At 54.1% G+C, this 26,016-nt stretch overlaps 1 protein-coding gene across 1 annotated transcript in view; it reads left to right on the plus strand.

Moving 5' to 3' along the window:
• The window catches only part of ABHD17C (abhydrolase domain containing 17C, depalmitoylase), a 49,724-nt gene extending 24,042 nt beyond the window's left edge, over positions 1–25,682 (plus strand). Inside the window, exons 2-3 of the mRNA XM_053223457.1 lie at positions 19,057–19,236; positions 24,182–25,682. Coding sequence (XP_053079432.1) covers positions 19,057–19,236; positions 24,182–24,401 — 400 coding nt within the window. The 3' untranslated portion in view covers positions 24,402–25,682. The remainder of the gene's footprint in view (positions 1–19,056; positions 19,237–24,181) is intronic.
• Positions 25,683–26,016: the final 334 nt, after the last annotated feature.

Here is a 26,016-nt window from a genome sequence, read left to right on the forward strand (position 1 = left end):
ATTTACTGGTCTCCAGATTTCCGGTCCGTTGAGTGAGGGGAGTGCGTTAGGCCCGGGTCTGCCTCTGCCAGACCTCACAGTCAGGCATTCCTATTTTAGCATAAAACCAGCCTATATAACCAGACCACGAGCGTGTAACCCCACGAGGACAAAACCCAACCCCTCCTTGTTCATTCTTGCACGCTGAGAAATATGTGATTCCTGTCTCTCTCTCTCTGATGCCTGGGAAGCCCCCAGAGAGAAAGCGGTCAGCATGTGTGTGCAACCAGCAGGGCAAAAAAAGGGAAAAAAAAGAGAAAAAAAAGCTTAGCTGAGATACTTCCTCTGTAATACTTGGTTCCGATACTCAGAGTTATGGAAACGTGTAACCTTGCTCATCAATCTTGCTTTATGCCAAAGAAGCGAGGTTTCGATTATAATGAGTATTCATGTTTTCATAAAATTTTGGCTATATTGTTTCACTTTTTTTTAATTTGAAGAATTCTAATACGTTGTAGAGGAAGGTGACAATAGGCTTTTTTTTCAAGGTAGAAATACAAATAGATCTTTGGTATTGAAGACATTTAACGTTTAGTACTTTATAGAAGATTTTGTATCGTTTTCATTTCTTTCAAGTTTTGATGAAAAACACAATTCTTTTTTTTTTTTAATTTTTTTTTTGACAGAGAGAGAGAGAGAGACAAAGCATGAGCGGGGGGGGGGGGGGGCAGAGAGAGAGGGGGACACAGAATCTGAAGCAGGCTCCAGGCCCCAAGCCATCAGCACAGAGCCCGAAGTGGGGCTTGAAACCACAAACCGCGAGATCATGACCTGAGCCGAAGTCAGATGCTCAACCGACTGAGCCACCCAGGCGCCCCTTTTTTAAATTTTTTTTTTTTTGAAAAACACCATTCTTGACTAACTTTGAAAATCTGCAGTGAAAATCCCCCTTTTCTGAATTGACTTGCTTTGAGGGAAATTCACAAACCGTGGGTCAGTTGTGAGCAGGCAGTCGGATGAATTAGGAATATTCAGGCAGGAACGTCCTAGGGCATAAGAAAGGGATTAGGAAGTTCAGCAGGTTCTGGTGCCGGTTGGCGTCCTGGAGCGAATCTGCGAGACGGGGACTGAGGTCCCAGGGGCTCCGGAGGAAGGGCGAGCCAGCAGGCCAGCCGGCCGCAGCACTGGTAACAGCTGGGGTGGGGGAGAGCCAGGTGAGCGCCCTGCAGCCGACACGGGAGGTTCTAGATCAGCCTCGGGTCGACGCGGCAGGTTCTAGATCAGCCTCGGGCCGACGCGGCAGGTTCTAGGTCAGCCTCGCCCAGCAGAGCGGAATCCACTTGGCGCTCAGAACAAAGAAGAGAGCTCAGTCCAGCAGCGGAGTCCCGGGAGCGTGGCCCGAGTTAGCGGGACCCCCAGTGCGTCTGACCCACTACTGTGCTTGGCAAAAGCCTTCCTGTCTCTCAGCATCTCGACCCCGGCCTCCGCAGTGGCCCTGAAGTCCCCCGTGCCACAGAACGTGTGGGTTCCCCCGCCGCGGCCTGGCCTGCCCCCCAAGTGCCCGCTGGGCAGATGGAGAGGGAGGTGTCCACCACAGGCCCCAGGGTGCGTGTGATACACGTGCCTGGGAGTGTCGCCGTCTGACGTGTCGACAGCGGCACGGCAGTTTCATTCCAGAGCGAGCACCTGCTCCCTGTCCGTCCCCGTTGGGAGCGTCACTGGCGTCGCACCTTGCACGAGACCCCTCATTGTCCGAAAGGACCAGCGTGGCGCGTCCTGCCGGAGAAGAGCCACGGCCACGGCAGGGAACACGTGAGGCGCCCACGGGCCGAGAGCAGGGACGCGAACCCGGGCCTGAGGGCTCGCGGGCTCCTTCTCTCAGCTCAGGGCACACGTCTCCGGCTGGTGTTGTCTGCGGGAGGAGCCGGGTCCCCTGCGTCTCCGATCACGTCTCTGGTGCCTGTGGGACACGTCAGGGACGGGGCCGTGGCGATACGGAGACACGGCCCGCAAAGCGTGTGGGTGGGACGCGGCGAGCTGGGCGCTTCTGAATTACTCGTGTCCTGGCACACAGTGTTCTTAGCGGCCAAAGAAAGGCTTCCGGCTTACGATAAACAGGACGTAGCTTTTGCTTCCTTGTGTTTGTGTGCTGCATAGTATTTTAATTAAAATATCCCGTGGAAGTTACCTCGAGGCCTTATTTTAGCCTGACTTGGGTAGGAAGTGAGGGCCCCACGTGGGCAACGCCTTGGAGTCACGCAGCTGGGGGTGCTGCCGGCAGTCCGGGTGGCTGGGCCCGGCCCCAGGGTCCCCAGGCCCCCAGGCCCCCGTCCTCGACGGGCCGAGGTGTGTTTCAGAGTGCGGCCGACCTCTTTCACAACTGCCCTTGAGTGGCCAAATATAGAAATTGGAATTCCGTCACGGTTTTAGTCGCATGATGGGTGCTGCAGAAGAAAGCTGTCTCTGCCTTTCCACGCTCTGCTCTGCCTTCTGTGATGATCCTGGGGGACTCCTTTTATCTCCAGAAGAACAAGAGGACAGTGGAGTCCTTGGACTGTACTAGGGAGTGGTTTTCCTTTGTTTTTGCTTGGGAAAAAAAAAAAAATCCAGGCAGAGTGGAGAGCTGGTGGGAAGGAGAACACGGTCTTGGTGGGGGGGCCAATGAGGTCAAAATTATGTTTAAATAAAATAGAGTTGTCACATAGATCACCCCTGGACTTCCCTGAAGTCTGTACCTCCCCTCTGAGAAAGATCGCGGGTAGAAGACGTTGCTAGATATGTAGAACACCGCCTTGGTGACGTGCCTGTCTTCACGGTCCTCCTTCTTCACATCGCTGGCACATTTTAATGCCTTTGGGTTTTAGACACTTTGCAGGTAAAAAAAACAAGTTTTAGGGGCGCCTGGGTGGCTCGGTCAGTTGGGCATCTGACTTTGGCTCAGCTCATGATCTCACGGGTTGTGAGTTCAAGCCCCGCGTCAGGCTCTGTGCTGACAGCTCAGAGCCTGGAGCCTGCTTCGGATTCTGTGTCTCCCTCTCTCTCTCTCGGCCCCTCTTCTACTCGTGCTCTGTCTCCCTCTCTCTCAAAAATAAATAAACACTGAAAATTTGTTTTAATTTTAAGGGGCTCCTGGGTGGCTCAGTTGATTAAGCGTCTGACATTGGCTCAGGTCATGATCTATGGTTCGTGAGTTTGAGCCCCACGTCGGGCTCTGTGCTGATGGCTCGGAGCCTGGAGCTGCTTCGGATTCTGTGCCTCCCTCTCTCTCTCCCTCTCTCTCTCTCTGCCCCTCCCCCACTTACGCTCTGTCTCTCTCCATCAAAAAAAGAATAAACGTTAAAAAAAATTAAAAAAAAAACAAGTTTTACCCTTGATTACTCTGTTATTTACTATTTATTGTTTCTACTCTCACAGTAAAAAGTCACTTGGAATCCCAGGAGGGCCGGAGTATTCCTTTGTACTCTTTCAAAAGGGAATAATTGGTCAGATTTAAGAAGAATGTTCCTCCCTTTTTTCTTCCTTTTGTTATGATAAAACATACCTGAATTAAATTTACCATTTCAGCCACTTCCAAGTGTACGTTTTTGTGGCTTTGAGAACATTCACACGGTTGTACAGTTGTCCCCGCCATCCGTCTCCAGAACTGTTCGTGACCCCCGACGGACACTGTTCCCATTAAACAGAATGTTCACTCTGTTTTAAGTTTATTTATTTTGAGAGTGAGAGAAAACGCATGTGGGGGGGGGGGCAGAGAGAAAGAGGGTGAATTCTAAGCAGGCTCCTCACTGTCTGCATAGAGCCCGACGCGGTGCTCGAACCCACGAAGTGATCGTGGCCTGAGCCAAGTCGAGTCGGACACTTAACCAACTGAGCCACCCAGGTGCCCCTGAATGTTCACTTCTAAAGTACCATTTGCTGGGCCGTCTGGGTGGCCCCGTCGATTAGGCACTCGACCCTTGGTTTCAGCTCAGGTCATGATCTCACTGTGAGTTCAAGCCCCACGTGTGGCTCTGTGCTGACAGCACGGAGTCTGCTTGGGATTCTCTCTCTCTCTTCCTCTCCTTGCCTCTGCCTCACTCGTGCTCTCTCTCTCTCTCTCAAAATAAATAAACTTAAAATACCATAAGACAAAACGCCATTCGCTGCAACTGAAACTCCCAGGTCAGTGCTGTGGACGTCCTGATTCCAGCCCGCATTACCTCTGCGCTGAAGGGGGTGGTAACTAACACCACGGGGCGGCCGTGTCCCAGCCCCGTCGGGCAGGCGCCCCGTCACACATGGGGGCGGGGGGGGGAAGGCGATCCCTGAACAGGTTGGCAGACACGGAGCAGACTGACCCGTCACACAGGCCTGCCCCCTCCGAACCCATGCCACACCCACGACGGGATGATTCTGCCAGCCTGGGCGCAGTTCCCGGGCATCCTTCTCCTTCCTTCACCTGCGCCCATGTTCCGGAGCCGTAAAGTGGCCGCTGCCTTGGTAATTACAACTGGGAGTTAAGTCGGTAACCACTCAAAGCTTTAGTTCCATGCTCTGTAAAATAAAGCGATCTGTCTGTACCATCTCCGGGGGCCTTTCCATCCCTGTCCTGTGGCTTGCGATATTTCCATAATTGACGCTATGAGCTTTCTGTGTTCTTAAGAGGGATGAAGGGGCAGGTGGAAGGTTCTGGAAGAAGAGTAGGGACACAAAGAGGAAGGACACAAGACGGGGTTAGACCCGAGAGAGAGGAAGCAGAGATGCCATCGAGGAGGGACAGGGGGTTTCCTCACTGGGTCTGCCCCAGCAGTGTTGACTTAACAGACCCGCGTTTTTTGTTGTTTTTTTTTTTAATTTTTTTTTAATGTTTATTTACTTTTGGGAGAGAGGCAGAGCGTGAGCAGGGGAGGGGCAGAGAGAGAGGGAGACACAGAATCCGAAGCAGGCTCCAGGCTCCGAGCTGTCAGCACAGAGCCGGATGTGGGGCTTGAACTCACAAACCACGAGATCGTGACCTGAGCCGAAGTTGGACGCTCAACCGACTGAGCCACCCAGGCGCCCCTACAGACCCACGTTTTGAGTGGACACAAAGTGCCCTGAAGGGCATCCCCAGTGTGAGTCGGGGGTACCTAGGTGGAGGCGGCCGAGCGATCACAGCAGGTGCAGGGGCCACGTTAGATCCCCGCTCCAGCCATGTCTGGCCGAGGAAACTGGAGAGCCACCTGGAGAGGGCAGGGAGGAACCTCCGTGGGGTTTCTCTCATCACCTCGTTTAATTCCCGCCTCAGACCTGGGAGGGGGACTCAGGAAGGGGGGCGCAGAGAGGTCGGGCAGTCGGTGCAGGGCAGGGCCAGGATTTCAAGTCCGTTCTTCCCCCTAGCCTGCTGTGCACGTGCTCACCCCCACACCTTCACGTGGCCCTGACCTTGTACTGAGCTGCTCACGAAAGTCTGGTTTGAGCCCAGCGTCCAGAGACAGGAACGAACCCCAGGCCTACCCGGGTCAGACCTCCGGGACACCCAGGACTGGGCGCCGGCTTGAACCGCTCGCCGGCCCCTCCCTCAGCTTTGCTTTCGTCCCTGTGATTAAGGAGGGCCTTTCTGTGTGGTGACGCAGGTGACCCAGGAGAGGGCACGGATGTCCAGGAGGACGCTGATTGACCATCCGGTTCGAGCTCTGCCCGTCCCTGCGGGAGTGACCCTGGGCGTGGGTTCACACCGCCAGCCGCAGGGCGGGGAGGTGGGGGGGGGGGCGCCCTGAAAAGACACAGCGGGTCGGGAACGCCCCGGCCCCGGGATGTGACCGTCCGGCTATACCTGGTGGACAGCAGCCTGTGGGGTGCAGCACCCCAGATCCGGCGCTCACAGCCCGTGTCGGGCAGGGTACACTCACCGACTGGATCCAGTGTGTGGACCGCAGCCAGTGTGAGCGCTCGCCTTACACCTCCCCCTGCAGTGACGTTGAATAATCGGGACTTGGATTCTGGAGTGTCTCGTTTTAAGAAACCACATTCAGCCTTGGCGACCGGTAGATAACGGAATGAGAGGTTTTAGGTTTCTCTCCCCCCGCGGGGATTTCACGAGACGCGCACGTCCCCCTTGGCTGTGCTCCTTGGGCAGGGAACGCGGAACCTGTCAGGCTGTACGTGGCCGAGTGTCCGTCTCTGTATTTGGTGGGACGGGAGTGCTGTTTATTAAATGGCTTTTTTGGTCAGATGCCTGTGCAAGATGTTTTAAATAAGCCCGCTCTGTAATCCTCTCGGAAAAGTAGGGTAGGTGGGAGTCCAACCGTTTCACGGGTACTTGCGCAGCGGTGGAGGGGCGGGGGGTGGCGGGGGCAGCCTCTCCTGGCCTTTCCAGCGCATCAGGTGGTCAGAGAGCACCAGAAGAGTCTGTTACTATGAGAGCAGTTTCATGCACAATTATAGTCAAACACGTCCAAGCAAATTATTCCATTTTCATTGTAGCTCATCTAAAAGAGTTCATTTTATATTCTTAGGACTCTACCTTTTCCTCTGAAAAATGATTTTTTTTTAATTTAAAATGAAATCATGCTAGGTCTTATTATTTACTTATTTATTTAAGTGTAGTTTTATTTATTTTGAGAGAGAGAGAGCGCGTGCACACAGAGGAGGGGCAGAGGGCGAGAATCCACATTGTCAGTGCAGAGCTCTGTCTGGGGCTCGATCTCACGAACCGATCGTGACCTGAGCCAAAACTAAGCATCGGACCCTCAAGCAACTGAGCCGCCCTGGTGCTCCGGGTCTTAACTTATTTTTGCTTAGACCCGGAGTCAAGAACAAAGTTGTTCCGAACGTGGGCTTAGGCCTGACGCCCTTTCCTGCACCACCCTCTGGAAGGAAATGTCGTACCCCCATGTGGGTGCACCTTACAGAACTCGGATAACATGTGTCCCGATGTGTTTCGAGATCCGCTGGGAGGTTTTGGAAAGGCTGCGCTGACGGGGCACGCACGTCACCGTGCAAGCCTGCCTGTGACGCCCTCGTGGTCCGTCCCATCTTACCGTCATGCTGTCTGTTCAAGAAAAGGACACCTTGTCCTTGAGTTTACAGATTTCAGGTTGGGTCTGTCTGTCTCCACGGGGCCTGGGCCGTGTGCTCCCTCCTGGGGCCTCTGCCGACCACTGTGCTCCCGTGGCTCCGGCTGGACCGCGGTCCCGGCCTCTTCTGTGTCCCCGGCAGGAGGGAGAGTGAGGCGCGTCCAGGGCCTGGTCCGTCTAGCACAGACATCCAAACAGTTTCAGGAAGATGTTTCTGTGTCTTTTTCTAAAGATTTTATTCTTAAGTGATCTCTCCAGCCAAGGTGGGGCTCGAACTCACAACCCCACGATCAAGAATCACCTGCTGTACCAACTGAACTGGCCAGGCCCCCCGGGAGATTTTTCCCATAATGACCTTGAGAGTCTGACTTTTACCCTCCTTCGGCTGCTCCACAGTGACTTGAGACTCCGCATCTTCCCACTTGAGACTCCGTATCTTCCCAAACTTCTTTTTTTTTCTTTTTCCTTTTAATTTATTTATTTTTTTGTAGGGGGAGAGGGGTGGACGCAGAGGGAGAAAGGGAGGGAGAGAGAATCCCAATCAAGTTCCATGCTCAGTGCTGAGCCAGATATGGCGCTCGGTCCCACGTCCCTGGGATCATGACCTGAGCCGAAATCAAGAGCCGGTGTTCAACCAACTGAGCCCCCATAAGTGCCTTTTCCCAAACTTTTTTTTTTTTTTTTAACATGTATTTATTTTTGAGAGAGAGCACAAGCGGGGGAGGGGCACACAGAATCCGAAGCAGGCTCCAGTCTCTGAGCTGTCAGCACACAGCCTGATGTGGGGCTCGAACCCATGAGCCGTGAGGTCATGACCTGAGCCGAAGTCGGACACTCAACCGACTGAGCCCCCCAGCTGCCCTGTGTGTTGTTCTTTATTTCCCCAAAGACTCATAACCGGGGAGCAGTGGTTCACCCCCAGATCACCGTGCCGTCCAGTGAATGAGGCTGCTTCTAATGTTGCGTTTGGCACATTTTATTTTGCAGCCAGTGTTGGGAGAATACCCTGAGTGAGCATGCCCCAATTATCAACACTTCCAGAGGCTGTAATTATCTCGTGTATCAATGTCCCTTTTCCCCAAATTCCCTTGATCGGATGAAAAGAAACAGATACACAGCCGACCTCACTGGCCTCTAAACTTACTAATTTTTTCAAGCAGCGTTAACGCAGCAGCCACTTTGAAACGCGTTTCCTTGCTTTTCACCGTTGGAGTGAACGTACGAATGGGTTCGCGAAACATCGTGTGAACGTTAAAGAAAAAGTCTAAACCGACACTGTACTTTTAAAGAAGAAAAGAAACGTGTTTCAGGTGATCGTGCTTTTTTCATCTTTATGACAATTAAACGATGAGGCCTGTGGTTCAGCTTTGGCCACAGAGCGTGAGAGACGGGCATACCGTTCCCGTGCCCGTGGACGGAGGGTGCCATGCGCGGCGCTGGTTTTCGGCGGGTCCTGGTGATGCACTCGCTTTCCCCGGACACTCCTTTTACTCCGAGGCTTTGCCCTGAAGTTTGTTAGGGTTTCTCAGCATCCCCGACCTCGCCTTCCGTTCACATTCATGTTACCTTGTGTATTTAGCTTTGTCCTATGTCCGAAGGTATTTCCACCAGGAATCCTGGCTCTGAAATATTTAAAATACTGACTTCAAAGTCAGTGGCACCGTGCCAAGCATGCTTCTTGAGGAGATAAGTGGACACACTCTTGACCCAGGGCGAAGTCAAGGTCCCTTAACTTAAACAGGACGCAGGTGTCGTGGGGAGGCTCGGCTTGTCCGTGTTTGTAGACGGATGAGAGAGCCCCACGTTAGAATGAAAACAAGCGGCCTTTACGTTCTCGGCGGAGTGATGGTTCCCACAGGACAACCTGCCCGGCTGACCCTGGGTGCGGGGGCTCCTGGGGGCCGACGGGAGCAGAGAAGTGGGCACCCCAAACCCGGCGTCGCTCGTGATGCAGGGAAGGTGGTAGACATTTGGGGAGGTCGGAGGGGGGAGCCTTGTAGGTTCCCGGGGGGCTACTGTGCACATGGCGTTGCCTGCTTCAGGGTGCCGCCATTTGGGGCCGAGGCTCGCCCCTGGCAAAACGCGGGGGACTTGAGTTCCCTGGGTCGTGTCCGAAGTAACTCTTACCTGACGCCTAGGAAACGATGCTTGCTCTCAGCCTTGACGGATGGACTCCTTCCTCTTTGCTAGTTTGCAGACAGGACATTCCAGAAGCTCGTACCCAGATCCCCAAGAAGATGCCGAACTTTGAGGGCGTGATCTATCCATTGGCATGATAACCACGTATGGAATTGACTTGTGATTTGTCTGAAAACGGTCTTTGGCTAGAACCACGTTCCCTTCCCGGGAAGAAACGCCTCCGGGGTATGATCTCCCCCCTCCCCCCCCCCCCGCCCTGAGTGTGGGTATCGTTTCCCTTCCCTTGTGGGACTTCAAGTCTCATTGCCGGTGTGGGACCTGCCACAGAGCGGTCGATCACACACGCCATCGTGCTGGTGCGCGCTCGGTGAGTGGCTCAGGAAGGAAAAGACCCCACGCAGACCTGTGTTCGGGAGACGTGTGTGAAGGAGGTGGGGCCGGAGTGGACCTGAGGGACCCCGAGTTTTCTCGCCGGAGGGAAGGCATGAGCACGTTCCAGGCAGAAGGTGTTTATGAGACAGGGAGGAGTCTGACTGCCGGAGAAGGTTCGTCCGGAGAGAAAATAAAAGGTTGGTGTGGTAAGGTGGGGCCAGATTATAGAGGTTAATCTGGAGACGTGGGTTTTACCCGAAGGCTAGTGATTTGCTGAAGGGGTGTGATTAGCAAAGGAACATAATACAGGTTTCTTCTTGTCTCTCTGTCTCTCTTTCATTATTGTTGGGTGTTTAAGATTTTATTTTTAAGTCCTCTCTGCACCCAACGTAGGGCTTGAGCTCACAACCCTGAGATCGAGAGTCGCACGCCCCACCGACTGAGCCGGCCAGGTGCCCTGCTCTGTGTCTCTTTTATTTAGTTAGTTAATTAATCTATTTATTTATTTTAAAGTTTATTTATTATTGAGAGACAGAGAGAGACAGAGCATGAGCAGGGGAGGGGCAGAGAGAGGAGGAGACACAGAATCAGAAGCAGGCTCCAGGCTCCGAGCCGTCAGCACAGAGCCTGACGCGGGGCTCGAACTCACGAACCGCGAGATCATGACCTGAGCCGAAGTGGGACGCTCAACCGACTGAGCCACCCAGGCCCCCCTCTCTGTCTCTCTTTTAAAGGAGGGGGTCTGTGTAGTGGGATGGATGGGGGAGGGGTGGAGTGGAAGTCGTGGTGTGGTGGCTCATGTGCTGCATCGGGGCGAGGGCGGATCTGAGAGGGGAGAGGCGAGATCAGAAATGGAGGGGGGGCCCGGCCTGGGGATTCCCAGGCTCCGTGATGTGCAAGTGTGTGCAGTTAGCACGAGTCCGAGTAAGGCCGTGGATGGAAACCGGGTCAGCAGTCAGGAACTAGGACACCTGCCCCTTCACCGGCCCTAGAAGGAGACGCGCAAACCAGAAAGATGGGGCAGACCGGGTGGGTGGTTTGAGTGGTCAGGGGCCCTCTGGACAGCGTGAGTCTCGGGGGGGGGGGGGGCAGGTAGAGGCGATGATGGCGAGCCTTCCAGAAAGACCTCTGAGTAGCAGACCCGCGGCAGGGTGCCTGTGCTGATGTCCCTGTTTGCTTACGCGCTGAACGGACAGGCAGGTCCTGTTAGATCGACCGCAGGATGCAACCACAGAGCAGAAGTGGGGTCAGGAAAGCAGCCGTCGGGCAAGCGTCTCCGCGCAGACACGGCGGGACTCAGCGGCTGACGGTGTGTGAGAAGCAGAGGGGAGACCAGAGAGAGACATGCATCGTCCTTCCCCAGCGCGTGTGGTCAAGGCTCTGGTGATGACGAGGGAAAGACTGGGGGAGGGGCTACACGGAGTCCATCTGGGAGTGTGAAGTTCAGGGGGAAGTGCCACGGAAGGGGGAGGGGCGGGGATGAGCCGCGATGTCAGGAGTGCATCAACGCGTCAGGAACCCTGGCCGCGCGTCTCTCCGGTAACGGATGCTCGTGTGCGGTGACCGCGTGTCGGGTGCCGTGCAAGGCTGTGGCGTTGCACGGGGTCCACGGGGACAGACGCGAAGAGAAGAGGCTCCAGGAGAGGGAGCTCTGAGGGAGGCCCCGCTCAAGGGTGGGACGCGAGGAGGAGCAGAAGGAAGGAGGCGACAGCAGACGTGGCTCCGGGGAGGCCAGGGAGGCTCATGCCCCAGCAAACGGACGCTCAGCCAGCACCTGTCGCTCACGCCCACGTCCTGCCCTCCTCGTACCTCTGGAGGTGGGGAAGCTCGGGAAGCTGTCTCTCGTCCTGACCCCAGGGTCCCCGCGTGACAGCGTGGTGTCTGATCTCAGCGAGCGCACGCGGTGGACTTTCCTGGGTGTCAGAGCGGGACACCTCCGCCCCGCCCTCCGCTCCGCCCCATCCGCGTTCCGGGGCTCGGCCGATGAGCAGATGCCCACTTCTCCCCACGTCACGTCTTCTCCTCCGTGGGCGTTTTCTTCTCCCCCTCCTGGTCGTTGCCCTTTACCTGTCTGTGCCGAAGCCGGGGCTGGGGCTTGATGACAGTAGAATGGTGAAGAAGTCCGAGGATTCTGGGGTTTGTAACCCTGGGGATCGAAGAAGGTGGGCTGCGGTTGATAGGGGACCCAGGGGATCAGAATTCCAGCCTCAGGAGAATGATGGGGTCAAAGAGGGATTAGTGGGACCGTGGGAGAATCAGGAGGGGGCGCTCAGAGATGGAAAGCTTAGTTGGGTGTGGTGCTCATACTTAAGATGGGTGACACTAATCCCTCCTTGACGGTCCTGGGGTTCATCACGAATATCAGGGCCTCCTGGCCGCCTTCCAGTCTTTGTACAAACGTAACCCTGAGCTGTTCGGTATATCCGCCGGCCGGGCTCAGATTTCAGTGACCTGCTGGGGGTCGTGGGACCCCCGGGTCGGTCCCAGACTCTCCCATCAAGGAATGAATGGTGGTGCTCCAGCGTGAGGCTGTCCTGTCACGAGTGCATTTCCTCTCGCCTCTCCCTGGAGATCAGTGTGCAGGAAATACCAGCTTCTGTCTTTGACTCAGGGCCACAGATTTTATGAGGACGCCCGGGGGGGGAGTCTAGAAAAATGTGTCTCAGTTTGACACGCAGAGGGGCACGTGGTTGACCAAGAGCTCAAGAGGCCCTTGGCCCTCCCAGCGGTCACCTGGGCTGATGTTGAATTTCTTGCCTCATCGACTACGATGTCCCGAGTCCTAACTACTCGTCTTATGTTTACACCTCATCCGCTTGGCCCCCCCATACTTCTGTGTGCATCTGTGACTCACCAGCAGGCTGCACACTCCTCGAGACCACTTATATCCATTTTTCTATCCCCAGACCAAAGGAGGTGCTCAGAAACTATTTTTTGAACCCGTTAAAAAAAAAAAAATAGGCAGTATTTTCCAGGCATAGCAGCAAATCCGCGGATTAATCGCCGTGTAACCAGGTCAGTGTCAGAACCGGGTTCAGGCCTTTAGCTGAGTGAGTGACTTCACGACCCACTACTCTTCATAACGTACTCGCCTCTGGCTTCATCCTGACTTGGGATCCTGGACTGGCAACAAAGGGGAAGATGACCTGATGACCGAGCCACTGACAAGGTTTCAAGGACAGAAAGTGATGAGTGTGGTTACGGACACGTTGAGTTTGAAATTACGCGTAACCGACAACTCATGCGTTCAGAGCCCCGCCGGTCACTGGCTGTAGGGCCTCGGACAAGTCACTGCGCTGTCGAGTTCCTCCTGGATCCAAGGAGGACGAGGAGGACCCCTTGCAAGTCATGTGACAATTCCGCTCCCTAGGGCCGGGGACCTCCTGCTCCGGGGGACTCAGGAGAAAGACCGGGGCTGCAAGTGAGAACTGGTTGTCAAAGTCACGGGGGTCAGTGAAGTCATCCCGAGAGAAGATGTAGGAGTGTAGGCAGACCACAGCAGGGGACACGAGGGAAGGGGACCGGGCTGGTTTGTGGTGGGGCTGGGGGAGGAACCTCCATGTCCCCGAGGCCCAGGAGTGGATTCCAAGAAGGACGTCCTTGGTAGTGCAGACCGCCAAGGAGACATGGAACGGATAGCGTCCTCGGATAGCGGCCTGCGGGGCGTTGTGGGAGCAGAGGTTCCGCTCAGGGGCCCCCGGGTCAGGACGGGCTGGGGGAGTGGCCGTGGGCATCGGGACTGCGGCCTGGAGAGGGAGGCACCGGGGAGGCTGGCCCGGTCTTAGATTCAGAGACCAGTTCTGTGTGGGTAGGGGCGAGGCTCCTGAGTCCCGAGAGGCTGGGGATCCCCACGCCCCCCCCTCCCCGCCCCCGCCCGGGGTGGCAGGTGGGCCTGGTGTGCAGACAGGCACCTTCCAAAACGCTCGGGAGCACGGCCCAGCAGGCGGGGGAGGACCGTGTCAGGTGTAGACGCCTGGCTTCCCCGGCCTCCCGACTTGGAGTCCCCCACCCAGCGCCTGTGTCTGTGTCTGTGCCCGGGCAGCAGGGGGTGGGAGGTCTCCTTGTGAAAGACCTCCCGGCGTGGGGGGGCCCGGAGATCGCGCTCCTGTCCCCACACCTGCCTGCGGAGGAGGGGCGCTCGCTGGAAGACAGCACGTCTCATGTTTTGCAAATGAAGCCAGTGGACGTTCCTTCTGTTTTGCATGTGCTGTTTCCGCCTGCCGCCTGGTCCCCGGCTGGCAGGGCGTGACTTCTGGTTTATTTTGCGGTGAAGGTTTAGGACTTGGTGATTATTGATGTTTTTGAATGCTTTTCACTCGATCCTGCCGTGTTTTCTTTTTCAAGTTATGAACTTAAAATGTCCCGTATCTCACACAGGCTTTGTAAGCAGATTGCATTTACTGGCTCTGTTTTCCCTCTGTCTTTTTATTTAATTCGAGAGCTGAAAGGGATTTAGGATCTGGGCTGACCCTTGGTACTTAGTATCAGTGAGCATTTAGTCTGAGGAATCCACAAGCCCGTTGGAATTTCTGAGGATGGAAAATTTCTAAGGAAGGGAATTTACATTTTTTTTTGTTAAATTCTCAAGAAAATCAGGGGCGCCTGGGTGGCTCAGTCAGTTAAGTGGCCGACTTCAGCTCAGGTCATGATCTCACGGTTTGTGAATTTGCGTCCCATGTTGGGCTCTGTGCTGACAGCTCAGAGCCTGGAACCTGCTTCAGATTCTGTGTCTCCTTCTCTCTCTCTGCCCCCACCCCTGCTCACTCTGTCTCTCTCTCTCTCTCTCAAAAATAAATACACATAAAAAAAATTCGCAAAAAATTCAGATGCGTCTCAGTTTGGAACCAGTGGTAGTATAGAGGTTATCCATCTCCACCTTTTTTCCCACCGAAAACAAAACCCTGGTGGTACGGTGAAAAAGACACACTTCAGTGGCCTCATCTGCACAGGGGAGCGTGGGCGCTGAGGCCCCTTACGAGTCCCGCCGAGTATCTTTGATCCCTTCAAAGAATTACTTGCCCCCCTGCCCCACCCGTTCTCCAGCTCATCCTTTGTCGTCAGGCAGTATAGTAAAGACCCGACAAAGCGGTGGGAAAGTCCTGAACGTGACACAAATCAGAGCGTTGGCCCAGCGCTTCATGGTTGGCAAAGCCCTCCCCGCGCAGGAGCATCGGCATTGGACACAGTGCTCCCCGAGTCCTTGCAGAAAGACCTCACAGTATTGCTTCCGTTATTTATTTTCTTAAACAAGTCAGTACCTGATAACGAAAGGAAACGAGAAGAGAGGGGCGCCCAGCGGGCTCAGTCGGTAGAGCACGCGACTCCCGATCTCGGGGTTGTGAGTTCACGCCCTCAAGCCCCACACTGGGCATAGAGATCACTTTAAAAAAAAGAAAGAAAGAAATGAAAGTTCTGACTACCTGAAGATTAGCATCATGCCTTCTTTAATATGTTGATTTCAAGTCCCTTTTCCATTTATTGTTTTTGTTCTACGGAACATAACTGTGACCTTGTGTCTGTAGGGTAAGTCTTTACGAGACGTAATTTTTAATGGTCTCGCGTTTCCTCATGGGCTTTATTTTTAGCGCAAAGTCTACCGTGAGTCGTAACGGTTTTTCGGGGGGGCTGTCTCCATATCAGAACTATCTGGTGAACTTTTAAATCATAGTTTTGGTTGTAAAATGTAGCAGCCAGATAGAAATGTCCCTAACACGTAAGCGTCCAGCCTCGTGGACGGTAGAAGGTGCACAGTGACCAGACGTATCCTGTAAGCCGCATCCCACGAGGGTCACGGGCAACTTCGGGCACGCCTCTTCCCAGTCTGAGCGCCTCCCTTCCCCATCCACAGCCACTGCCCTCACTCGTAAGGCTTCTGGTCCCTGCTTTGCCTTATGAGCTTTCTGCCCTGTTACGTATCCCCAACCAGTGAAGCTGAATCTGGGCGGGAGGGCGTCTCTGTAAATGGCGCCACGTAGCGCGTCCTCTGCGTCTGCCCCTTTTCCTTACCGGTGTGTCCTTGGGTGCACAGGCGTGATGTGCACTCTGGCGTGGCCGCACCCCGGTTTCTGCACCGACCCAGCTGCTGACGCTCAGGGTTGTCTCCAGCCGTGCAGACACATGCCCGCACACCGTCTCGTGTGTGTTTCTTGGCGCACTTGCGCACGTCTGGCCGTGGCCCGTGTGCCTGGGAGTAGTTACCAGGTCGCAGGTGCGTGTCAGTACATCTCTTAGCGAGTATCGCCAGTGTCTCCAAAGTGGTTCTGTGCACCTGTACGTTTGGTCAGTATCACATGCTGGTTTTGAATTTTTTTCACGTTTATTCATTTATCTTGAGAGGGAGAGACAGAGCACGAGCAGGGGAGAGGCAGAGAGAGGGAGAGAGAGGGGATCGCAAACAGGCCCCATGCTGTCAGCACAGAGCCGGACGCAGGGCTCGAACCCACGAGACTTGGGATCGTAACCAGAGGCGAAGTCAAGAGTCTGTCCCTCCCTGCCGTTTAGATTTCTTCTTTTATTGTAGAAAATGGTGTATTTTTTTTGTTGGGTTGTCTTTTTCTCGCCGCCCTGTAGTAATTCTCTATACATCCCAGGTACGAGCCCTCTGGTGGTCACGTGCTGACACAAGGGGTTTTCCCCTTTGGTGGCTTTGCCTTTTCGCTTGCTCACCGGTGAGTTCTGATGACCGGATGTTCTTGACTTTGATTCAATATAATAGTCAGTGTTTCCCCGTTACGGCGAGTGCTTTGTGTTTTACCTGGTGACGTTTCCGAGTGGAAGCTCTGGGTCCGAAGTGTCGGTGGTCAGCGGGGATGTGAGTCCGGATGTGGCAGGTGAAGCTTGCAGGGACCATCCTGGGCGTCGGATGCTGGCCGAAGGGAAGCCAGGAGCTAATGGGTCTCGCGGGGAAGTGGCTCCAGCCTCTGTGCAGCGCTTGGGGGAGGTCACCGTGGAGGTCACGTTCCCTGATGTTGGACGGGTTCTGTCCCCCACCCCCCAGCAGCGGGCCGTGCCCCTTGAGGCTCGGCCCATTTCTGCCGTGTTTGTTCAGGGTGGCCCCGAGGTCCAGGGGGCACCGTGTGCGGGACAAGACCCCGAAAACACAGGTGGGGCCATGACGATAGAAAGCGGCGTTGGCACGCACTCATTGCGGCAGAAGGCTGCCCTGCGTCACCCCCGCCTTTCTGCGCACCTGCCGGGGCCGGCGCCCCGCTGTGGTGCCCCGCCGACCTGCGGGCTCTCGCTTTGGGTTTCCAGCCCTGCTGGTCTGAGTCCTCAGCCCTGCGTTCGCTGCGTTTGCATTTTCCTCCTCCTCTTCTCTTTTTCTGTGATTTAGGGCTCGTTGGTTTGTAATCCACGGCAGAGGGAGGGGCCCACGCTCTAAATGTGGGACTTCTCTCTCCGGGCGTCTGCGGACCCCCCACCTCCCCATCCCGTGAAGGGGCCGCTATGCTTGGGGGAGGGGTCACAGACAGTTCTGGAATCTGATGCACATCGTGCAGGGCGGAGGGGGCCCCAGCCTTATGTCTGCTCCCCTCACGGGTCCCTGAGCCCTCGGTGAAACACTCCTGCTGCGGTGGAAGGACCCTGCGGTGGCTTCCCTCAGTAGAGCATTTCCCCGCGAGGTGGTCTGCTGGAACACTACGACGGGTTTCTCTCTAGCACCCCCGTCCTTTGGGCCTCATCGAGGGGCTCCGTGTTCTAGAATCCTTGGTCTCTGCCTTAGATTCGGGACAGGATGCCACGGCCATCAGTTCCTTCCTGAAACCTCTCCATAAAACTCCTCCTGCTGACCGTTTTCTACTAACCTGTCCGTCCGACTGACGTGAAGCCCCAGGCACGACCCCCAAGACCTTTATCCCGGGACCCTCTTCTGCAGGCACAGGTGCCCTGGGTGGTGTTAGGTGCCAGGGGCTGGGGCCGCACAGGCTCTTCACTTTAGTGAGAGAGGGCGGATCGGGTTCGGGCACGTGTTTTTCTGCGGGAGGACAGAGCAGCTCCTATGTTGTGGTTTCTTAATTTGTCGTACTCTTCTCCGCACCCCCCCCCCACCGTGTGATTCTGAATAGCCCCATAACTATCTCCCTGTCTCCTTGCACACATCTGTCACCGTCTTGCACACCCCCCGAAGGGTGAGTCTTCCAGAGCATTCACTCTGTCCCCATCACCTTGCCTTTGGACAGCTCCCGCTCCCCTCATCATCTGCAGGATAAGTGCTAACCCTTTAGCCGGCCCGCCCGCCTCTGGCTCTGCCCTCAGCCACCCTGAGCCGTGCGCCTGCCCCGTGCCTGCCCCGCGCTTTCCCACGAGGCACTGTGTTTCCCGGTGCTGCTCACGGAGAAAGTCCTTTTTATCCCCGCGTGTGCAAGTCCTGTCTGTCCCCGTGGCGCAGCTCAGGTGCCGGCTGTTCACAGACCACGTCCCTGCGCACACCCATGAAAATGCAGCCATTCCCTCCCCGAAGACCTTCTCGAGATCCCCCGTTTTCCCATGGAGTTCGGGGGAGCTTGAGGGGGAGCAGGCCGGCCTGAAGTCCCGACCGTCCGTGTCACCTAAGGCCGTTATCAGAAGGCGTCGCGCTCTGCGTGAGCTGCAGGAGGAGGGAGACTGTTGGGTCGTGGGCTTCAGCTCCACCGGCCGATGCCAGAGTATCTCCCAGGTGCCTGTGCCGATCAGGACTTGCACAGCGGTGTGTCAGAGCCCCGTCCTCGTCCTTGCTCGTTGGACGTTGTCTCCCATCCCAGCCTTCGCGGCGTGCTCCCGCCAGGCCGGGTCCTCGCCAGGACGTCCGCCTGCTTCCCACCGGGACGGGCACGGCGCACCCTTCTCTCTAGAGCCGCGACCCACAGGCTGCACTTGGGATTCTTCTCGGTTCCGCCGGCCGGAGCCGAGTCCTCTGGGGGACTGGGGAGTGTGGCCGCGTGCCCCGTGTCCCTTCTCCCAACGAAACGCCGGGAAGGAGTGGCTCGGGAGACCATTGGCGGGTGGAGAAGCTGAGATTAGCCTGCAGGAGACACTGAAGAAAATATAGGCGTCTTCAAATTAATCATCTCTCTGTACCTTCCTCTGATAGACATTAATTCCTTTCATGTTTTATTAAAACCTCACTTGAAGGGCTCTTAATAACAACAGTATAATTTGCCAAACGTGCATTCGCTTCTATTTCAGAAATACGTTTGTGATTATCGGAGAAACCGTAAAGAGGGAGGAATAAGAAACGAGACGCCCGTGAATACCAAAATGGAATTTATAACGCGTTCATTTTGTTCGTCCCTCCCGCTCCCAAAAATGTCACGTCCGTTATTTTTGCGAAACGTTATAGAAGGGGGAATCCCAGTCCCTTAGGACAGAGATAGCCCCTAACATCTGTCTCTGTGACGTTCACGTTCGTTTGAGGCTAAAGTGTGTAAGTCAGATGATGTCATCTTAAACCGGTAGCCGTGGGGGTTTCGCGAGTTTAAGCGAGCAGGGCTTTGCGTCTCTGTCCTCCCCCATACGTGAGCTAACGGCGTGCGCCCTCTGGTCTCTGCAGGTACGGTGTGAGTCCTGAGAACATCATCCTGTACGGCCAGAGCATCGGGACCGTCCCCACGGTGGACCTGGCCTCGCGTTACGAGTGTGCCGCAGTCATCCTCCACTCGCCTCTGATGTCAGGCTTGCGCGTGGCTTTTCCGGACACCAGGAAAACGTACTGCTTCGATGCGTTCCCCAGGTAAGCTCGCACCTGTGCCAGTGCTGGGGCGTCCGACGACCCGAGTTCAGCCGCCACCGTTAGCTGTGGGCACCGATAAATACTTCCTGAATGTGCCCAGGACTCAGACCCTGCGCCGGGCACGTTGGGGGTGTGGCGGCCACGGGGACGCATCCATCCGCCACAGACTTCGTCCTCTGGGCCTCGCTCATCTGGAGAACTCTCCCAGACGATGTGCAAGGACCTTGCTGGGACTGACATCCAGGATTAGCTGGCTCGGCTGTGAATGCAAGATAAAAAGAGCCGTGCCCACGTATCCTAAAAACACCTCCCGTTCAGTATTGGCTCGTTCACGGAGACGGGCTCGTATGGTTGGACTGCAAAGAGCTCGATGCAAAATGTACGATGAGGCCATTAGTGGTCTCCACGCTGACATGCAAACCGCGAGCACCGTCAGGTTTGAAATCTCTTCCTCTTTCAGTCAGACGGGACGGGCGAGGGAACAGGTGAGGTGAGCCGCTGGCGGGCCAGTGACTTACGTGCTGGGCTGACAGGCCGCTGTCCTGACATAAGTGAGCAAACCCAGCCCGGCCCCAGACCCCTGCGAGCTGTCCATGTTGTCCTGCTGTTCCGCCCCCACCCCCTTGCCCGAGCACATGGACGAGAGCCCTGGGCCGGGTCGTCCCCGGCCGGCTTCCGGGAGGCAGCACATTTGCCGCCTGCCCGTCCTTGCTGTTTCCTCGTCCCGCTAATGGAAGGAGCAGGAATGGCCGAATCCACCCCGCTCCAAATGCAGAAACCGCGAGCCGGTGGCTTCTTGAATACCTCTGTTGGAAAATTTCACTTGTTTTTTCTTTTTTTTACAATCCGAGTTGAGAAGGAGCGCCTGGCCGGCTCGGTCGCTGGAGCATGTGACTCATGGTCTTGGGGTTGTGAGTTTGAGCCCCACGTTGGGCAGAGATTACTTAAAAAAAAAAAAAATCTTTAAAAAAAAGAAAAAGAAAAAGAAAAATCTGGGCTTGAGGAAAGTACTTTTCCTAAAAACGATTTGCCCGCTCAGCTTGTCCCGTCGCACGTTGCCGAAGCGGTCTGGGATTGTCACGGCGGGACTGGCCGGCAGGAGAAGCCTCGGCAGAAATAAAGCCCGGTTTTAGGGTTTTGATCGACCCACTCGGGGCTGTCATTCTGCTCTTGCCGGAGGGGAAAGAACACCATTTGGTTACATAAACGTCCGCCCAGACTGTCTCCTCTTACAGAACGAGGCCTTCTGATAGCACCTTGGGTGAACTTGAGTTCTGTGCGGTTTGTACCAGGGTTTAATGAGATGCAGCTTCATGGGAAGCCTGACCCAGCTGCAGATTCCTAGCGGCGTGGCTGGGAATGCTAAGTGGGGCGAGTGCCCCTCAGACGTGGCCTTATTTGTGCCGAATTGGTAATGAGAGGCCAGTTTGTTGAAAGGGAGATGTTTGGCGTGTTTTGTGGGAAGCGATGTTAGGAGTTACCGGGGCAACAAAATGAATAGGTTGCTTCCTGACTCAAATTAGCATATACCTTAAAATATAGCCATGGCAACCAATTGCAGCTTATTAATTAACAGTGAACCCAGCAACGAATCCTTGCTGGCTGTGTCTGGTCCGTCAGGCACCGGGCTGAACATTCCGCCGTGAGCCTTCCTCACTTAACTCTTCGCCATGGCCTTAAGTTGGTCAAGTTACAAAGGACTCATTTTACAGATTAGGAAACTGAGGCTGAGCCAGGTGAGCTGTTTGCTGAATTAAAGTAGGGGCGTGGGGACTGCCAGAAAGTGCCCTGGACGATTAATATGATGGATTCCAAACCACGGGCAGGCATGCAGATGTTCTCTTAGAGCTCTGTTGGTGCTTCTGTCTTTAAAAAAAGGTATTTCCTGTTTCCTTTTTCTATTACAAAAAAAGAAAGAAGGGAGAGAGAGAGAGAGAGAAAGAAAAAGAAGGAAGGAAGAAAGAAAAGAAAAAGAAAGAAAGAAAGAAAGAAAGAAAGAAAGAAAGAAAGGAGGGAGGGAGAGAGAGAGAGAAAGAAGGAAGGAAGAAAGAAAAAGAAAGAAAGAAGGAAGGGAGGGAGAGAGAGAAAGAAAGAAGGAAGGAAGAAAGAAAGAAAAGAAAGAAAGAAAGAAAGAAAGAAAGAAAGAAAGAAAGAAAAGGATGAAAGAAAGAAAGAAAGAAAGGAGAGAGAGAGAGAGAAAGAAAAAGAAGGAAGGAAGAAAAAAGAAAGAAAATAAAAAGAAAGAAAGAAAGAAAAGGATGAAAGAAAGAAAGAAAGAAAGAAAGAAAGAAAGAAAGAAAAGAAAGGAGGGAGGGAGAGAGAGAGAAAGAAAGAAGAAAGGAAGAAAGAAAGAAAGGAAGAAAGAAAAGAAAGAAAACAAAGAAAGAGGAAGGAAGGAAGGAAGGAAAGAAAGAAGGAAGGAAGGAAGGGAGGGAAAGGAAGGAAGGAAGAAAGGAAGAAACAGGGCGCCGGGGTGGCTCAGTCGGTTGAGGGTCCAACTCTTGATTTTGACTCAGGTCGTGATCTCACGGTTCGTGGGCTGGAGCCCCGTGTTGGGCTATGCACTGACAGTGTGGATGGAACCTGCTTGGGATTCTCGCTCTCTCTCCCTCCTGCTTGCACTGTCTCTTTCTCAAAATAAATAAGAAAACTTACAAAAGAAAAGAAAAGAAAAAGCTTCAAGTTAAAAAAAAAAGGAGTTGTGATCATTATTTGGTTTGTAGCTTATTTTCCTTTACATTTAGACTCAGACATCTAACTGGAGACACTGTCCAGGCTGTAGAGATTCTCCTGAATTGTGCAGAACAGCCCCAAGTCTGTTCCGTCAGTAAATGTCTTTCTAAGTGAAGATAACTGGACTCCCAGATTCTCAGAAGAAGGAGTCTCGTTAAAATTAAACAGGAAGGGGCGCCTGGGTGGCTCAGTCGGTTAAGCGTCCGACTTCAGCCAGGTCACGATCTCGCGGTCCGGGAGTTCGAGCCCCGCGTCAGGCTCTGGGCTGATGGCTCGGAGCCTGGAGCCTGCTTCCGATTCTGTGTCTCCCTCTCTCTCTGCCCCTCCCCCGTTCATGCTCTCTCTCTCTGTCCCAAAAATAAATAAAAAAACGTTGAAAAAAAAATTAAAAAAAAAATTAAACAGGAGAAATGGGGCACCTGGGGGTCTCAGTCGGTGAAGCGTCCGACTTCGGCTCAGGTCATGATCCCGCGGTCCGTGAGTTCGAGCCCCGCGTCGGCCTCTGTGCCGACCGCTGGGAGCCTGGAGCCTGCTTCGGATTCTATGTCTCCCTCGCTCTCTCTGCCCTTCCCCTGCTCGCGCTCTGTTTTCTCTCAAAAATAAATAAACATTAAAAAAAAAATTAAACAGGAGAAAAGCGGGTTGGGGATCTGCGAGACTGCATGCTGGCACCCCTGGCCCTGGTCTTGGCAAATCCCTGGCACGTCCTGAAACCATCGGAGGCGTCACGAGTCACTCGTAAAGGTTGTGTGCGGTTGTCTCGAGAGCTCTGTTACCTGCACAGGCTCAGGCCTGCGGTAGTGATGCCTCCCTGGGGTTAGCGCCCTCCGTGGTTACCGGGAGGTGGGCTTTCCTGTCTCCTCCTTTCTCGTTGGAGAGTGAGGCAGGTGTTGTATGGAAAGGGCAAAGAGCCTGGCTGTGGAAGACGTTTACTCTTTCAGCAGCGGGGTCCCCGAAGACGGTAACACTTTGTCTCCTCGGTAGCTGTGGCTGGGACCAAACACAGAAAGAAGTCACGGGGGGGGCGGGGGGGGGGCCTCTGGGGAGGACACCCGGCCAGATCCGCCTCTCTTGCCGCGTCCACAGGTTAAGTGGGGGTCCGTCCGTGGGCGAAGTCGCCTGCTCAGCCGGCCAACGAGGCTTAAGATCTTGAGCTTCTCTTTGGGAAATGTCTTCGGACCCTGCAGCACATTCCTTTGGAGATCCTCAAATATCCATCCTTTGAGGGTAGATTTGATTCTTGTCAACCGTCCGAAATCATTCGGACTCAAAGCTAGGCGCTGCATTGTGTTTACAGTGCTAAGTAGCACAGTGTTTATGGAAAGCGAGGCATCAGCACTTAGGAAGTGAGGTTTGTGGGGATCTTGTCCATCGATTCTGAAGCTGTCTCGCCAAGAAGACGGAGACCCTGGGCCGTGTGGATTAGGTGTTCGGCTTTCCGAAGAGACGCTCTGGCGGACATGCTAAGTTCTGGCCTATTTATTTTTTTAAAGAAATCCTCTCTCCAAAACATGAATATGTCCGAAATATTAGTTACTGGATGGTTAGTCCGGAGGCTTTTAGCCGTTCTGTTTTTAATGAAATACTTTAACGAAAACACAGTGACCAAGTGCGGCATGGTGTTCTTGACCGGATCCTGGAACCGAAAAAGGGCATCAGTGGAAAAACTAACAAAAACCCAAGCAAGGTCTGGAGTTTAGGTTACGGTGACATGCTGACATTGGTTTCTTGGTTCCGACAATCGTGCCGTGGCAATGTATGGTGTGAGCCTTACGGGAGACGGGCTGGGGCGCACAGGAACTCTGTTATCTTTGCACCTTTTCTGGAAATCCAAGATTATCGCAAAATGAGAAGTTTTTTTTTTTTTTCAGCTTATTTATTTATTTTGAGAGAGAGCAGGGGAGGGGCAGAGAGGGAGAGGAGAGAGAGGATCCCAAGCAGGCTCCATGCTGTCAGCACAGAGCCCAGCGCGGGGCCCAGACTCACCTACCGCGAGATCGTGACCTGAGCTGAAACCCAGAATCGGACGCCCACCCAACCGAGCCACCCGGGCACCCCCGAAAAGTTTACTTAAAAAAAAAAAATGAGTTACTAGGAAGGTATTACCCTTCCTCACCTGTGATTGCTGATCCGGTTACATTAGGTGCAACGTGTCTTCCCCGGGGCGTCACTAACGGAGCCCTTTTTCTCCCCGCCCCGTTCTCTTTTGCAGCATTGACAAGATCTCTAAAGTCACCTCTCCTGTGTTGGTCATCCACGGTACAGAGGACGAGGTCATCGACTTCTCCCACGGCCTGGCCATGTACGAGCGCTGTCCCCGAGCCGTGGAGCCCCTCTGGGTGGAAGGGGCCGGACACAATGACATAGAACTTTACGCACAATACCTGGACAGACTAAAACAGTTCATATCTCACGAACTGCCTAATTCCTGAAGAAGGCGCCTTGACCGTACCTCATTTACTGTGAACACACGAGTCCTCTGTTTCGCACGTGCTTGAACTGGGCAGCGGTGACGGTGTGACCGCCACGGGGGAAGCACCCGCCTTTCGGTGTTCCGATCAAATTGCTGAGGAGGTCCCAGCCTTCTGTATCTGGAGGCGGCTCTCCTCGTTCACACAGCACGCTAAACCGCACATCTGTGGCAGCCAGCGTCCCCCGCCTGGTGGGAAGGGGGGAATGGGAGCTGGGTGCCCGACGGTCGGTTTTCCCGTGCTGTGTGGGGAATGCTCACGTCTGTCGCCCCGCTGTCCCCACCGGTCACGGTTCCCTTAACGCGGGACTCAGCCCTCTCCCCACCAGTGTTCTCAGTATTTGACACGCAGCTCTTTTTCCGGCCACTGGATTCACGGGTTCGATCCATTTGTGAAGCTGTGATTAGAATACAACCGGAAAACTCGGGTGATGAGAATTCATTCCTTTGCTAAGTTTCGTTCACAGGCTGATCTCTTACCCCAAACAAACCAGCCCAAGGGTGATTTACTGGAACGATCATGAACAGGTTCATCCACTGGAACCATGTGAACATAACTGGAATATTCTTAATCAAAAGGAAACTGGGGTTTTTTTAAGCATAAATTTATTACTAGTCCACAGAGTTTTAATATTTTGATGGTCCGGTTGGTCTAACACAGAGCCTAGCCGACTTTCCTTCTGCGAAGCCCTCCTGGTAGGACTTTTTTAAAGTACTGTACATATTTGCAATTGCATTGTGCATATAGATTCTTAATGGGTAATTTCCTTTTGTCGGGCTACAAGGCAAACTGCAGATCCCTCGTTTGTAATGTAAATGATTGAATACATTTTGTTAATATGTTTTTATTCCTATGTTTTGCTATTAAAAAAATTTTATAACATTTCCAAGACAAAAAAAAAATTACAAGTTGATGCTTTGAACAACTTACGTAATGGAAATTTCACTAAACTAATCCTTTTAGTTTAGGAGTTACTTGGGTTTTGACACTGGAGCTGTGCCGAGTAAGCATCAGAAATGGAGGATGCTTAAAAATTGCTACATTGCTCATCTTGGTTGGGGGTTTGGGTTGGGGGGGGTTCCTCGGTTTTGATTTCATTTTTCTTTTCAAATTTAAAAGCCTTAAATGTACTGTAAGCCTCAGATTGTCGTACAGCTGGATCGCGAACGATTGCCAGTCTGTGTACTGTGGTGTGGAGAGAGCACGGCGGTTGGCCACGGAATAAAGAATGCATGGATCAGAGCGTGACTCCCGCCGTCCTTTCCTTCCTCCCCGCGTCAGAGACAGTCACGAGTGAGAAAACGCTATGTTGTTCAAGAAGAAACCCTCGGGGCTTTCCGATTTCACTGCCTCCCGCAGGGCGTGTGCCTCTGTCCTGCCAGAGACCCGAGCGGACTCTGGAAGAAGCCAGGGCGTCGGCGAGTGGCAGTAAAGTGCAGCCGGGACCCCGGCAGAGTCTGCGTTGGGTCCTGGGCACGAAACAGGTGATGAAGGCACCACGGCCGGGGGGAGCGGGGGGGTGGGGGGAATGGTGCCTGCTTTTTGGGGAACCCAAATCAACTGTGGTCCGTAGTCG

The sequence above is a fragment of the Acinonyx jubatus genome, chromosome B3 (assembly GCF_027475565.1).
Source record: "Acinonyx jubatus isolate Ajub_Pintada_27869175 chromosome B3, VMU_Ajub_asm_v1.0, whole genome shotgun sequence".
In the NCBI taxonomy this organism is placed as follows: Eukaryota; Metazoa; Chordata; class Mammalia; order Carnivora; family Felidae; genus Acinonyx; species Acinonyx jubatus.